This window comes from Chiloscyllium punctatum, chromosome 20, assembly GCF_047496795.1.
Source record: "Chiloscyllium punctatum isolate Juve2018m chromosome 20, sChiPun1.3, whole genome shotgun sequence".
Taxonomy (NCBI): Eukaryota; Metazoa; Chordata; class Chondrichthyes; order Orectolobiformes; family Hemiscylliidae; genus Chiloscyllium; species Chiloscyllium punctatum.
Window position 1 is genome coordinate 15,602,019 of NC_092758.1, and position 13,108 is coordinate 15,615,126.

Here is a 13,108-nt window from a genome sequence, read left to right on the forward strand (position 1 = left end):
TAGTTTGCCAAATGCTTTCTCAAAGCCCTTAAACCCAACATCAATGAGACACTCCTCATCAAAACTATCCTTTATTCAGTTGAACAGAATCTTAATTGGACCAAGCATATACGTACTGTAGATTCAAGAGCAAATAAAAGGCAAGTAACTCACCTCTTGTGTTAGCAAACCCTGCCCAACGTCTACAAAACGCAAGTTAGGAGAGTGTTGGAATACTCTCCATTTATCCTGTTGTTAAAATTCCAGCAACACTCAAGGGCCTCAATGGGCCAGCATGGCCCAGTGGTTAGCACTGCTGCCTCATTGCGCTGGGGACCTGGGTTCGGTTCCAGCCTTGGGCAAATGCTTTTGTGGAGTTTGCGCATGTCTGTGTTGGTTTCTTCCAGGTGTTCTGGTTTCCTCCCAGGATCCAAAGATGTGCAGGTTAGGTGAATTGGCCATGCTAAATTGCCTATACTATTCAGGGATGTGTAGGTTAGGTGCATTAGTCAGGGTTAAATATAGGGTAAAGGAATGGGTCTGGGTGGGTTACTCTTCAGAGGGTCAGTGTGGACCTGTTGGGCCGAAGGGCCTGCTTCCACACTGAAGGGATTCAATGAAACTCAATACCATTCCATGTCAAGGCCGCACACTTAATTGCCATCCCATCTAGCACTTTTTAAGATTTATTCTCTCCAGCATCAATGCACAGTGACAGAAATGTGTACCATCTATAAGATGCAACTCACCAAAGCTCTGTAGCCAACATTTTCCTAATATGCAGCCTCTACCGTCTACAAGGACAAGGGCAGCAGATATATTGGAACACCAGCTCCTGCAAGTTTCCCTCCTAGTCATTTATTATCTTAACTTAGAATCATATCGCTATTCCCTTACTGTCACTACTTGAAAATCCTGGAACTGTGAGTGTACCTGCACCAAATGAACTGCAGTAGTTCCAGAAGGTGGATCACCATTACCTTCTCCAGGACAACAAATACTGCCCCTAGCCAGTGACACATACGTTCAAGATACATTTATCAAAAAAATGTAAAACTGGGGTTTCTATTGTAAATTTTTGCTTTTTATGCATTAATACTGTACATTCTGAGATTTATTGTGACCTTATAATTGAGGTGTATGGACAGGCTGAATAGAGAGCAGCAGTTCCCCTTGGTTGAGGGGTCAATCACAAAAAGGCATAGTTTTAGTGTAAGAGGGCAGGAAATTCAAAGGGGATTGAGAACCTTTTTTCACTCAGAGGGTGGTGGGAATCTGGAATGCACTGCCTACTAGTGGAGGTTGGAAACCTTACAACCTTTAAAAATATTTGGATGAGTACTTCAAATATCATAACATTCAAAGATATAGAGTAAGTGCAGGAAATTGGGATTAGCGTGCCTTTAGTGGTAGTTATGTCGGTGTTGACTCAATGGGCCGAAGGGCCTTTTCTGTACTGTATGAATCTATGAGTCTTAAATTACAAATACAGCTTGCCATTGTTTGCCAATACTCTATACACCTTTCACTGGTGTTTATACTGCATATGTCATCTATGACTTCCTGTTTGTTTATTGTGTAAATACTCATTATAAAGTATTTTGGTTCTGAATACTATTGAAGATGATCATTCCTTTGGGGAGTGCAACCAGAGCCCAGATTACAAAGCTTCAACAGTACATTAGGTGGTGGAGAGGAGGAAGTTCAGATACCAGTAGATGACTCCATAGTGCGCATACAGATGAATGGTCCTGCAAACATTTATAGATTGAGATGAGATCTTTCCTGGGTAAACTGAATTCAAAGATTGACAAAACACAATTGTGATCAAAATATGAGCTGTCTTTAAATAATGAGGTTCAGTGTAAAGTCAAGATGTGTTCTCATGAAACGGGAATGTAAGGTAACAGAAGAGAGAGCTAACCCGTGATTGGGAAATACAGCAAATAGAAACATGTCAGATGTTACCTTAGAATTCCTACAGTATGGAAACAGGCTTTTTGGCCCAATAAGTTTACACTGAACCTCGGAAGAGTATCCCACCCAAACCCACTCCCCATTGTTCTACATTTACCCCTGATTAATGCACCTAACCTACACGTCCATGAACACTATGGGCAATTTAGCATGGTCAATCCACCTAGCCTGCTCATCTTTGGACTGTGGAAGGAAACCCACGCAGACATGGGGAGAATGTGCAAATTCCACACAGAGAGTCGCCCGAGGCTGGAAGCGAACCTAGGTCCCTGGTGCCGTGAGGCAGCAGTGCTAACCAATGAGCCACCCCGCCACCCCGAATTGATGATAATTGTGGAGATTAATTGTGAAAGGAATTGGGGTGACATAGAGAAAATGAGAAGAGGGTGGCAGCTGATGTAAAACAAAATATCAAAATCTTCTACATGCAGAGGAGAGGTGGGGCTCACTAGAAAGTAAAAAGCAGACACACGCATGGAGGCATAGGACTTGGCTAAATGATTATTCTGTGTCTGTCTTTATTAGGGAAGAAGATGTGACAAAGTTTTCGTGACATGGAGAAAGCTAAGATACTGAATGTTTTAAAAATGGTCTAGGAGTGTATCAGCATTTAAAGTTGACAAGAGCTTCTAACTGGATCAGATGTATCCAAGGATTTTAAGGAAGGGAGCAAATTAAGGAAGTACCAACTTTGATGGAATGATCAATGGTGACATTAGAAAATAATGATCAAGACTGTGATTCGGAGCATCTTGTCCAGGGCTGAAGTGTGAACATTGAGAAAAATAGACATCTACATTCTGTGAAGTTGTGGAATGTAGTCCTTGAGAAGGATGCAACAAATCAATTGGAGAGAATACAGGGGTTGTTCAGGTGGGCCAATGGGCCATGGAATGGCAGATGGAGTTTAATTTAGATAAATGTGAAGTACTGCATTTTGGAAAGGCAAATCAGGGCAGGGCTTATACACTTAATGGTAAGGTCCTCGGGAGTGTTGCTGAACAAAGAGATCTTGCAGTGCAGGTTCATAGCTTCTTGAAAATGGAGTCACAGTTAGATAGGATAGTGAAGAAGGTGTTTGGTATGCTTGCCTTTATTGGTCAGTGAATTGAATATAGGAGTTGGGAGGTCATATTGCAGTTGTACAGGACATTGTTTTGGCCACTTTTGGAGTATTGTGTGCTATTCTGATCTCCCAGATATTGAAAATATGTTGTGAAACTTGAAAGGGTTCAGAAAGATTTACGAGGATTTTGCCAGGGGTGGGGGTTTTGAGCTAAAGGGAGAGGCTGAATAGGCTGGGGCTATATTCCCTGGAGCGTCAGAGGCTGAGGGGTGACTTTGTAGAGGTTTATAAAATCATGAGGGGCATGGGTAGGGTAAATAGACAAGTTCTTTTCCCTGGGGTAGGGGATTCCAAAACTAGAGGGCATAGATTTAAGGTGAGGGGTGAAAGATATAAAAGGGACCTAAGGAGCAACGTTTTCACGCAAAAAGTGGTGCGTCCATGGAATGAGCTACCAAAGGAAGGGTGGAGGCCAATACTATTACAATATTTAAAAAGCACCTGGATGCGTATATGAATAGGAAAGGTTTAGAGGGATATGGACCAAATGTGTTTAGATTTATATAGGATAATGGTCAGCATGGATGAGTTGGACTGAAGGGTCTATTTCTGTGCTGTATATCTCTATGTCCCTAAGTAGAGAAGGAAGGAACATTAACAAATATCATCAAGAAAGGCAAACAAAATTGAATTAGCCATATGCTAAGGCAAGAGAACTTGTCAAAGGGGATCATTGAAACTACATAGAGGAAAGTAAATTAAAGAAAGTAAGAGAATGATGACATGAGACAATTTGTTCCCGAAAATAGGAGGCTCCTTATCATGGAAGGCAACAATTAAGACCTGGAGAAATGAGCAGAAGACTATTACTAACCATAACCTACAGGTATAGTACCAGAGGACGAGAATTGCAACCTTCTTCACAAAAGTAAGAATGATGGAAAAGCTTTCAAAGCTAATCCAGGACAAACCTAACAGTTACAGACAAATGCAGATGAATTTAGGAAAGCCAGCAAGGATTTGTTATAAGCAAATTGTGTTTAACTAACTTGATTGAGTTTGTAATGAAGTGACTGAGATAGTTGATGAGCGCAACCAAGTTGATGGATTGTACATGGATATCCAATAGGTATTTGATAAAATGCCACTTAACAGGGTTACCAGCAATGTGGAAGCCCATGGAATGAAAGGAACAATAGAATTATGAATGCAGTTTTGACTGTGTGACAGGAAACAGTCGTGAGGTACAATTGTTTCTGAGATCACGATCTCCGGTTTCCTCCCACAGTCCAAAGATGTGCAGGTTAGGTGAATTGCCCATTCTAAATTGCCCGTAGTGTTAAGTGCATTAGTCAGGAGTTAATGTAAGGGAATGGGCCTGGGTAGGTTGCTCTTTGGAGGGCCGGTGTGGACTTGTTGGGTTGAAGGGCCTGTTTCCACACTAGGGAATCTAATCACAGGAGGGTATAAAGTGAGATTTCCCAAGGTTTGGTGTGAAGATAAATATGACCGTAACAGCTTAGACTTGGGTCTATGAGGCACAATTTCAAAATTTGCTTATGGACATACAGTTAACTATGAGGAGGATAGTGACAGGTTTCAAGAGAACATAGGCAGTCTAGTGGAATGGACAAACACATGGCAGATTAAAATCAACCCTAAGAAGAGTGAAGCGATCCATTTCCGGTCAGAAGATTCAGGAGAAAAACTGAGCACAATTCTAAAGCAGGTGCAAGGAGGGAGAGACCCCTCGGGAAATGTGTAGAAAATTGATGAAAGAAATTGTTTGGAGAAGAAGGGAGAACCGGATGACACAGATTTAAAATGATTCCCAAAAGAAACAAAGATGAGACAAGGAGTCAGAAAAAAATTATGAATGTTTAGGATCTGAATGGCATGGTGTGAATGTGTAGTGGAGCTAGATTCAGTCATTATTCTAAAAGGGAATTAGATAAGCACCTGAAGGGAAAACATTTGCCAATTTCTGGCAAAAGGGTGAAGTGAAATTGATAGTAACTAAATTAATTTTGCAGAAATCTGGCATAGATTTAGTAAGCCTATAGACTCTTTCTATACTGTGTCCATTCTATGACTCCGGCCATTCTATCAGATGCCTTTGTGTGTTCCTGCTATATATACAGGGTATCAGTCTCTCTGTTTAAATGGTGTAGCTACTGTGTGTTTCTTTATCATTTTCAATGTTTATCCCATAAAGACAGGGTCTGCCCTATATCCTTGTCTCTCTCTTTTCCTATTTATACTGCAAATGCTGCATGCCTCTGTAACAACTGCACAAGTAAGATTTATGTGAACCATAAAGATGCAGGTGTGTATCAAGCTTAATCTACCCTGTTCATTGGCTGGATGCCTGATTCAGGGTCTGAAGTTATCCATCTCAGGTGACATTTCAAGCATGGGAGCTTGTTAAATGCGGGTTCCACTCTAACTACAAACATGTTTAGAAAAACACTGGGAGCAAGTTCTAAGCGGGTACTTAAAGTCTTCACTGTTACCTTGGGCAGTCTGGTCAAGGTCATCGATGAACAGAGACCCACACCCAACAAGGGGTGGACTCTCCTCTAGGCAATATCTCCACCTCCAAGAGGAAGAGCTTGCTGAGGTGGTGAATGCTGTATTTTGACATGGTTGCAATGCTGGAAGAAGCTCAGTGACCTGAATGGTGTTGTCAAGGTAAGAAACATGTTCTCCTGCTCCCTGCTCCATCACCACCATTCCCAGCCCCAATTCTCATACTACTGACCTTTCCATTCTTCCCCCCCCCTCCGCCCCCCCCCCCCCCATTATTTGTCACATTCTGTGTACCTCCTTCTCGTTTCCAGTCCTTGCTCCCCACATCTCAGATCTGGTGCACTGTGTCTTAGCTAATGAGCTACATTGCTAAAGTGCACCACCACCAATCAGTAACAAATGCCTGAGAGAGGAGGCTTCCATCAGATTTGCCTTTACATCTGCACTCCCTCTCTCCTCTCAAAGAAGGTATCTTGGTCAATCCAGGCAGTGGGATACTCAGTCCTAATGGGGACAAGACCGGAGGAGACATCGAGAAGAATTTATTAACATAGTGTCATACAGCACGGAAACAGACCCTTCGGTTCAATCTGTCCATGCCAAACATAATCCCAAACCAATCTACTCCAACCTGCCTGCTCTTGGCCCATATCCCTCCAAACCTTTCCTATTCATATACTTATCCAAATGTATTTTAAACATTGTAATTGTGCTCACATCTACATCCCCATTTCCTCTTTTCACTTCCATCCCACTCCACACGTTTTGTGTGAACTGTGCACAGTCCACTCCATAAACCTCTGTCTCCCTTTGCTTTCCCTACACAATGAAACTTCATTCTTGTCTCAACCTTGTATTTCAGGTGCTGAAGGTATGGAGGCTGCTCAGCCTGTGGAGGAAGTAGAGGGTTCACCCTTCCTGAAGATTGCACATTCAGTTTCACTCTCACAAGCACCAGCTCAGACTGGCACTGCACTTAACCTTTAATGTTGGTCTCGAACAGAGGTCTTCATGTGGTAAATTACAGAGCATAAGTGTGCAAGTACCAGGACAAAGGGAGAGGGTGCCCCAGGTTGCAGACTCAGATGTGGATTCTATGTTTACTGAAGGACCCTGATTGGAGTGATGAAGAAGCTGATCAACGAGCTCACACACAGCGGTTCAGAGTACTGAGGAGTCCAGCTGCACGTGAGCATGGAGATCTATGTTTTGGCTCCATTGAAAGTGCAGCTTCTTTTATCACAGTTTGGTAGGGCTATTTAATTCCAGGGGAGATGCTGATGTAGTGGTATTGTCACTTGGATACTACTGCACACCTCCAGCTTAATGTTCTGGGGATTAGATTTGGCTGCTGGTGGAATTTGAGTTCAACTTTTAATATCTGGAATGATAAGAATCGATAGGCTGAAGGTAATGATTGTCATTTATCAAAAAAGGCCATCTGGTTCCCAGTGTCCTTAAAAGACGGAAATCTGCTGTCCTTACCTGGTCTGGCCTGTGTGTGACCCCAGAATGACAGCAATGTGGTTGATGCTTCTTAATTGTCCTCTGAAATGGCCTAGAGAGCCAATCAATTCAAGAGCAGTCAGGGATATGCAACAAATGCCAGTGTTTCCAATGGAGCTCACATATGAGAACTAAGGAAAAGCATACTAAGTGGGAATGGTAAGGTAACATTCAGTAACATCATGGTTGATCTGTGCCTCAACTCTCTTTAGCCACTTAGCCGCTCCTTTAACTGTATTTTTTCCACACAAAATATTCTGTCTGCTCCAACTGATCCTCAGCATCCAGAACTGTTTAGAGGAGAGGATTCCAGAGACCTGAACATAATGTGAATAACAATCTGAGCTCAAAGTCAACATGTCAATCATGTTTACTGAATGAATATATACTATGTGGGATCATGTGTCTAAGCCAGAAATAGCTGATTGGCTGATCCAGTGGATTGTTAAGGCTATCTGTTTATTGACTGATCAGAAGTCCATCTTATGGTTTATAAAGTTTAACAGTGCTTCACACCATTAGCTGGGGAGCAGGTCAATTCTTTGTATAAGCTTGCTGATTGACTGAGACATGTTTTGTGACCCATGGCATCCGCAGCACTGGGTGTAAGAACATTGTTGCTAAAATAGGTTGTACAAATTGGATGACGAATTGTGAACATGACATGACACTCCATACAGATAGAGGATCACTTTGGGTACATTAATCCTCTGGCCAAGCAGGCAAGATTTGAATTTGTTCAATATCCATCCACTTGCACAGTGCTAAAGTCAAACTGCAAGTGTCATGGGAAGAAAATGGGAGACTGTGTCCAGTATTTCCAGAACACCACTGGCAAAGGGAATATATTATGATGATTCCAATCACACCAATTGTGTGTGCAGTTTTGGACCCCTTATCTAAGGAAAGATGTACTGGTATTGGAGGCAAAACACAGAAGGTTCACTAGACTGATACCAGCCAGGGAGGGACTGTCTTATGAGGAAAAGTTGAGCAGATTGGGCTTGTACTCATTGGAATTTAGAAGAATGAGAGACAACTTTATTGAAACAAACAAAATGCTTAGGGGACTTGACAGGGTAGATACAAAAGGGCAGTAAAGAGGACTTGAGGATTCTCAGATCAGTCATGATTTCACTGAATGGAGGAGCAAATTCAATGGGCTGAATGGGCTGCTTCAGTTCCGATATCTTATGGAGTATTTAAGGGAGGCCTGGGAACCTACCATCAAACCACAGGGCTGAGAAACCGGACTTTTTTAAAAAATTCTTTCCTGGGATCTGAGCATTTCTGGCAAGACCTGCATTTGTTGCCCATCCCAACCTGTTTTTGAGAAGATGGTGGTGAACTGCATTTCTTCATAGGTTTAGCTTCTGACTTGCAGTCTCATATTTAGAGAAATAAATTGCTGGGTGTCATTGTCATATTTGTGCTGATGATCAACATTGAATACCTGAAATCTTAGTAATCAATCATGGACAGCCCCTACCTTCAACCCCTGCCTGGGGTCACAAAGGTCTCAGGAGTGGGATCTGGTTTGACAGAAGCTGTTAAGTTTTTGTGGTTGTGAATACTCCTAAACCACACACATTGACTCAGGACTAGTAATGTGCTGTCTTTTTTTAATGCATTTCATTTCGTGTCATTTCCTCTCCCAACCCCATGTTCTTGACCATATTTAGATCTCTGTCGGGCAGAATTGTTGGTGGAGTTTGGTGGTTCTTCACTTTGATCATCATCTCATCCTACACTGCAAATCTAGCTGCCTTCCTGACAGTCGAACGAATGGTGTCTCCCATTGAGAGCGCAGAGGACCTTGCAAAACAGACAGAGATCGCCTATGGAACGCTTGACGCTGGATCAACAAAAGAGTTCTTCAGAGTAAGTACAACAGTCTTTCTACCCAACTCTAGGGACAGCTACAAGTGAAATTTTTCATTGTGAATGCAATTGAAGCTATTTTATAAAAAGATTTGTATTTCTTTCGCACCATTCAATGCCATAGAACATCCCAAAGTATTTTGTAGCCATTGAAGTGTAGTCCCATGTTGTAATGTAGAAATTTCAGCAACTACCTCATTTACAACAGGGTCCCACAGGCAGCATGCTGAAGAAGGCTAAAAGCCAGCCTGAAATTGGACCCAGCATTTTATCGACATGACACTGTTGCCATCGCCCCAGGGTTAAGCTGGGCAGGCATTGGCAAAGTGATAACGTCACTAGCCTCATGGCAGAGGATGTCAGGCCAAGGTTCTGAGGACATGGGTTTCAATCCCATTATGACAGCTGGCAAAATTCAAAAAGAAAACTTGATAAAATCAGAAATGGGGAGCAACTTAACAGTAGCCATGTAACTGCACTGGATTGTCGTAAAACCCATCTGGTTTAGCCAATGTCCTTTAGGAAAGGAAATTGCTGCCCTTATGTGGCTGGGCCTACATGTGACTCCAGACCCACAGCAATGTGACTGACACTTAGCTGCCCTCCAGGCAATTAGAGATGGGCAATAAATGTTGGCCTAGCTAGTGATGCCCATATCCCATGAATATATATTTGTCCTTTTGAAGAGCAAAGGATCTCAAGATTGCCACCTCACTAATAATATTTCAAAAGTTACTCAAAGGAAGCTGGAAGTTAAGGAGATGGATGTTGGAATGAGAGGTCTCAGAGTACACTATTAAAATGTTAAAACATGGGCATCATGTCAATCTTCTGGCTCACATGGGCTCTAAGGGCAGTCAAAATGTGAGATGCAACACAGATATGGGAGTCCTTTCATGACTGGGACATTGCTGGTAATTTAAGGAGTTTCCAAAGATTGGGGCATTTCAGGGATCTATTCACCTTGTGGAAAATACAAAATCCAAGTAGCGACAGTGACACCCTATTCTCTTAAAAATCCTTAATTCCCTGATTTTCATTCACCCTGGTGAAGGTTGAGGTAGCTAGACAGGGGAGCTGCTGAAGTCAATCACCAATGAAGGCCATGCATCAGTTCTGTTGAGTGGTTGACCATTGAGTAAGACCATGAGACATAGAAACTGAAGGAGGCCATTTATCCCAATGTGTCCTCTCTGCTGTTCAATGAGATCACAATTGATCTGAGAATCCTTGACACGACTTACCTCATAATCCTTGATTCCCTTACTGATTAAAAATGTCTCCATCTCAGCTTAATTATGCTGAATGATACAGCCTACCTAGCCTCCTACAGTAAAGGTTCCAGAGATTGGCTACCATCCGAGAGAAAAAAAAGCCCACAGCAGACCTGACAGCCCACATTCCAGGAAAGAAGAACCGCCCTTGGTGCTGTGGTAAATTCATTCTGTTTACTCTTCATCTTATGCAGAGGTCAAAGATTGCCGTTTTTGAAAAGATGTGGGCTTATATGAAGTCTGCTGAGCCTTCAGTCTTTGTCAAAACCACAGAGGAAGGTGTAATCCGTGTGAGAAAGTCCAAAGGGAAGTATGCCTATCTCTTAGAGTCGACCATGAATGAGTATATCGAGCAGAGGAAGCCATGTGATACCATGAAGGTTGGAGGTAACCTCGACTCCAAGGGATATGGAGTGGCTACACCAAAAGGATCACCTTTAAGGTGGGTGGATTCATGCAACACTGTGTAAGAAAACACACTGTTAGCAAAGCACCTGAAAGTAATAGCCCAAAAGTTTAACATTGCGAACTGAAGCAAGTAGTGTCGCACTGGGAACAAACTCACTAATACAGTAACACTTGGAACAAACTCACTAATATTATAGCACTGGGAACAAACTCACTAATACAGTAACACTTGGAACAAACTCACTAATATTATAGCACTGGGAACAAACTCACTGATACAGTAACACTTGGAACAAATTCACTACTACTGTAACACTGGGAACAAACTCACGAATTCAGCATCACTGGGAACAAACTCACTAATAAGACAACACAGAGAACAAACTCACTGATACAGTAACACTTGGAACAAATTCACTACTACTGTAACACTGGGAACAAACTCATTGATACAGTAACACTGGGAACAAACTGACTGATACAGCAACACTGGGAACAAACTCACTGATACAGTAACACTGGGAACAAACTCACTAATACTGTAACATTGGAAATAAACTCACTGATACAGTAATACTGGGAACAACCTCACTAATACTGTAACACTAGAAACAACCTCGCTAATACCGTAACACTGGAAACAAAGTCACTGATACAGTAACACTGGGAACAAACTTACTAATACCGTTAACACTGGGAACAAACTCACTAAGACTATAACACTGGGAACAAACTCACTAATACAGCAACACTGGGAACAAACTCGCTAATACTGTAACACTGGGACCAAACTCACTAATACAGCAACACTGGGAACAAACTCACTAATGCTGTAACACTGCGAACAAGGTCAATAACACTGTAACACTGGGAACAAACTCACAGATACATAACACTGGGAACAAACTCACTAATACAGTAACACTGGGAACAAACACATCAATACAGTAACACTAGGAACAATGTCACTAATACAGTAACACTAGGAACAAACACACTGATACAGTAACACTGGGAACAAACTCACTAATACAGTAGCACTGGGAACAAACTCATTAATAATGTAACACTGGGAACAAACTCACTAATGGAGCAACACAGGGAACAAACTCACTGATACAGTAACACTGGGAACAAATTCACTAATACAGTAACATTGGGTACAAACACACTGATACAGTAACATTGGGTACAACCTCTCTAATATTGTAACACTGGGAACAAACTCACTAATACAGCAACACAGGGAACAAAATCACTAATACAGTAACACTGGGAACAAACTCACTGATACATTAACACTGGGAACAAACTCACTAATACACCAACATTGGGAACAAAATCACTCTTACAGTAACGCTGGGAACAACCTCACTAATACAGCAACACTGGGTACAAACTCACTAATACTGTAACACTGGGAACAAATTCACTAAAACAGCAACACTGGGAACAAACTCACTAATATAGCAACACTGGGAACAAACTCACTGATACAGTAACACTGGGAACAAACTCACTAAAACAGTAACGCTGGGAACAAAATCACTAATGCAGTTACACTGGGGTCAAACTCACTAATACTGTAACACTGGGAACAAACACGTTAATGCAGTAACACTGGAAATAAACTCACTAATACTGTAAAACTGGGAACACACTCACTGATACATTAACACTTGGAACAAACTTACACATACAGTACCACTGGGAACAACCTCACAAACACTGTAACACTGGGAACAAACTCACTAATACAGCAACACAGGGAACAAACTCACTGATACAGTAACATTGGGAATAAACCCACTGATATGTTAACACTTGGAACAAACTCACTGATACAGTAATACTGGGAACAAACGCACTAATACAGCAACACTGGGAACAAACTCACTAATACAGTAACACTGGAACAAACTCACTGATACAGTAACACTGGGAACAAACTCACTAATACAGCAACACTGGGAACCAACACATTAATACAGTAACACTGGGAACAATCTCACTAATACAGTAACACTGTGAACAAACACACTGATACTGTAACATTGGGAACAAACTCACTAATACAGCAACACTGGGATCAAACTCACTAATACTCTAACACTGGGAACAAACTCAATGTTACTGTAACACTTGGAACAAACTCACTGATACAGTGACACTGGGAACAAAATCACTAATACAGTAACACTGGGAACAAACACACTAATACAGTAACACTGTGAACAAACACACTGATACAGTAACACTGGGAACAAACTCACTAATACAGCAACACTGGGAACAAACTCACTGATACTGTAACATTGGGAACAAACTCACTGATACAGTGACACTGGGAACAAAATCACTAATACAGTAACACTGGGAACAAACACACTAATACAGTAACACTGTGAACAAACACACTGATATAGTAACACTGGGAACAAACTCACTAATACAGCAACACTGGGAACAAACTCACTGATACTGTAAC

General features: G+C 41.8%; 1 protein-coding gene across 5 annotated transcripts in view; it reads left to right on the top strand.

Moving 5' to 3' along the window:
- The window catches only part of LOC140491916 (glutamate receptor 1-like), a 214,296-nt gene that overhangs the window by 172,530 nt on the left and 28,658 nt on the right, over positions 1-13,108 (top strand). For 4 of the 5 annotated variants that reach the window (XM_072590383.1, XM_072590384.1, XM_072590385.1 and 1 more), the window contains exons 12-13: positions 8,740-8,938; positions 10,407-10,654. In XM_072590383.1, coding sequence (XP_072446484.1) covers positions 8,740-8,938; positions 10,407-10,654 — 447 coding nt within the window. Of the gene's footprint in view, positions 1-8,739; positions 8,939-10,406; positions 10,655-13,108 lie in introns of those variants that run through there. The other variant, XM_072590387.1, reaches the window with a different exon arrangement.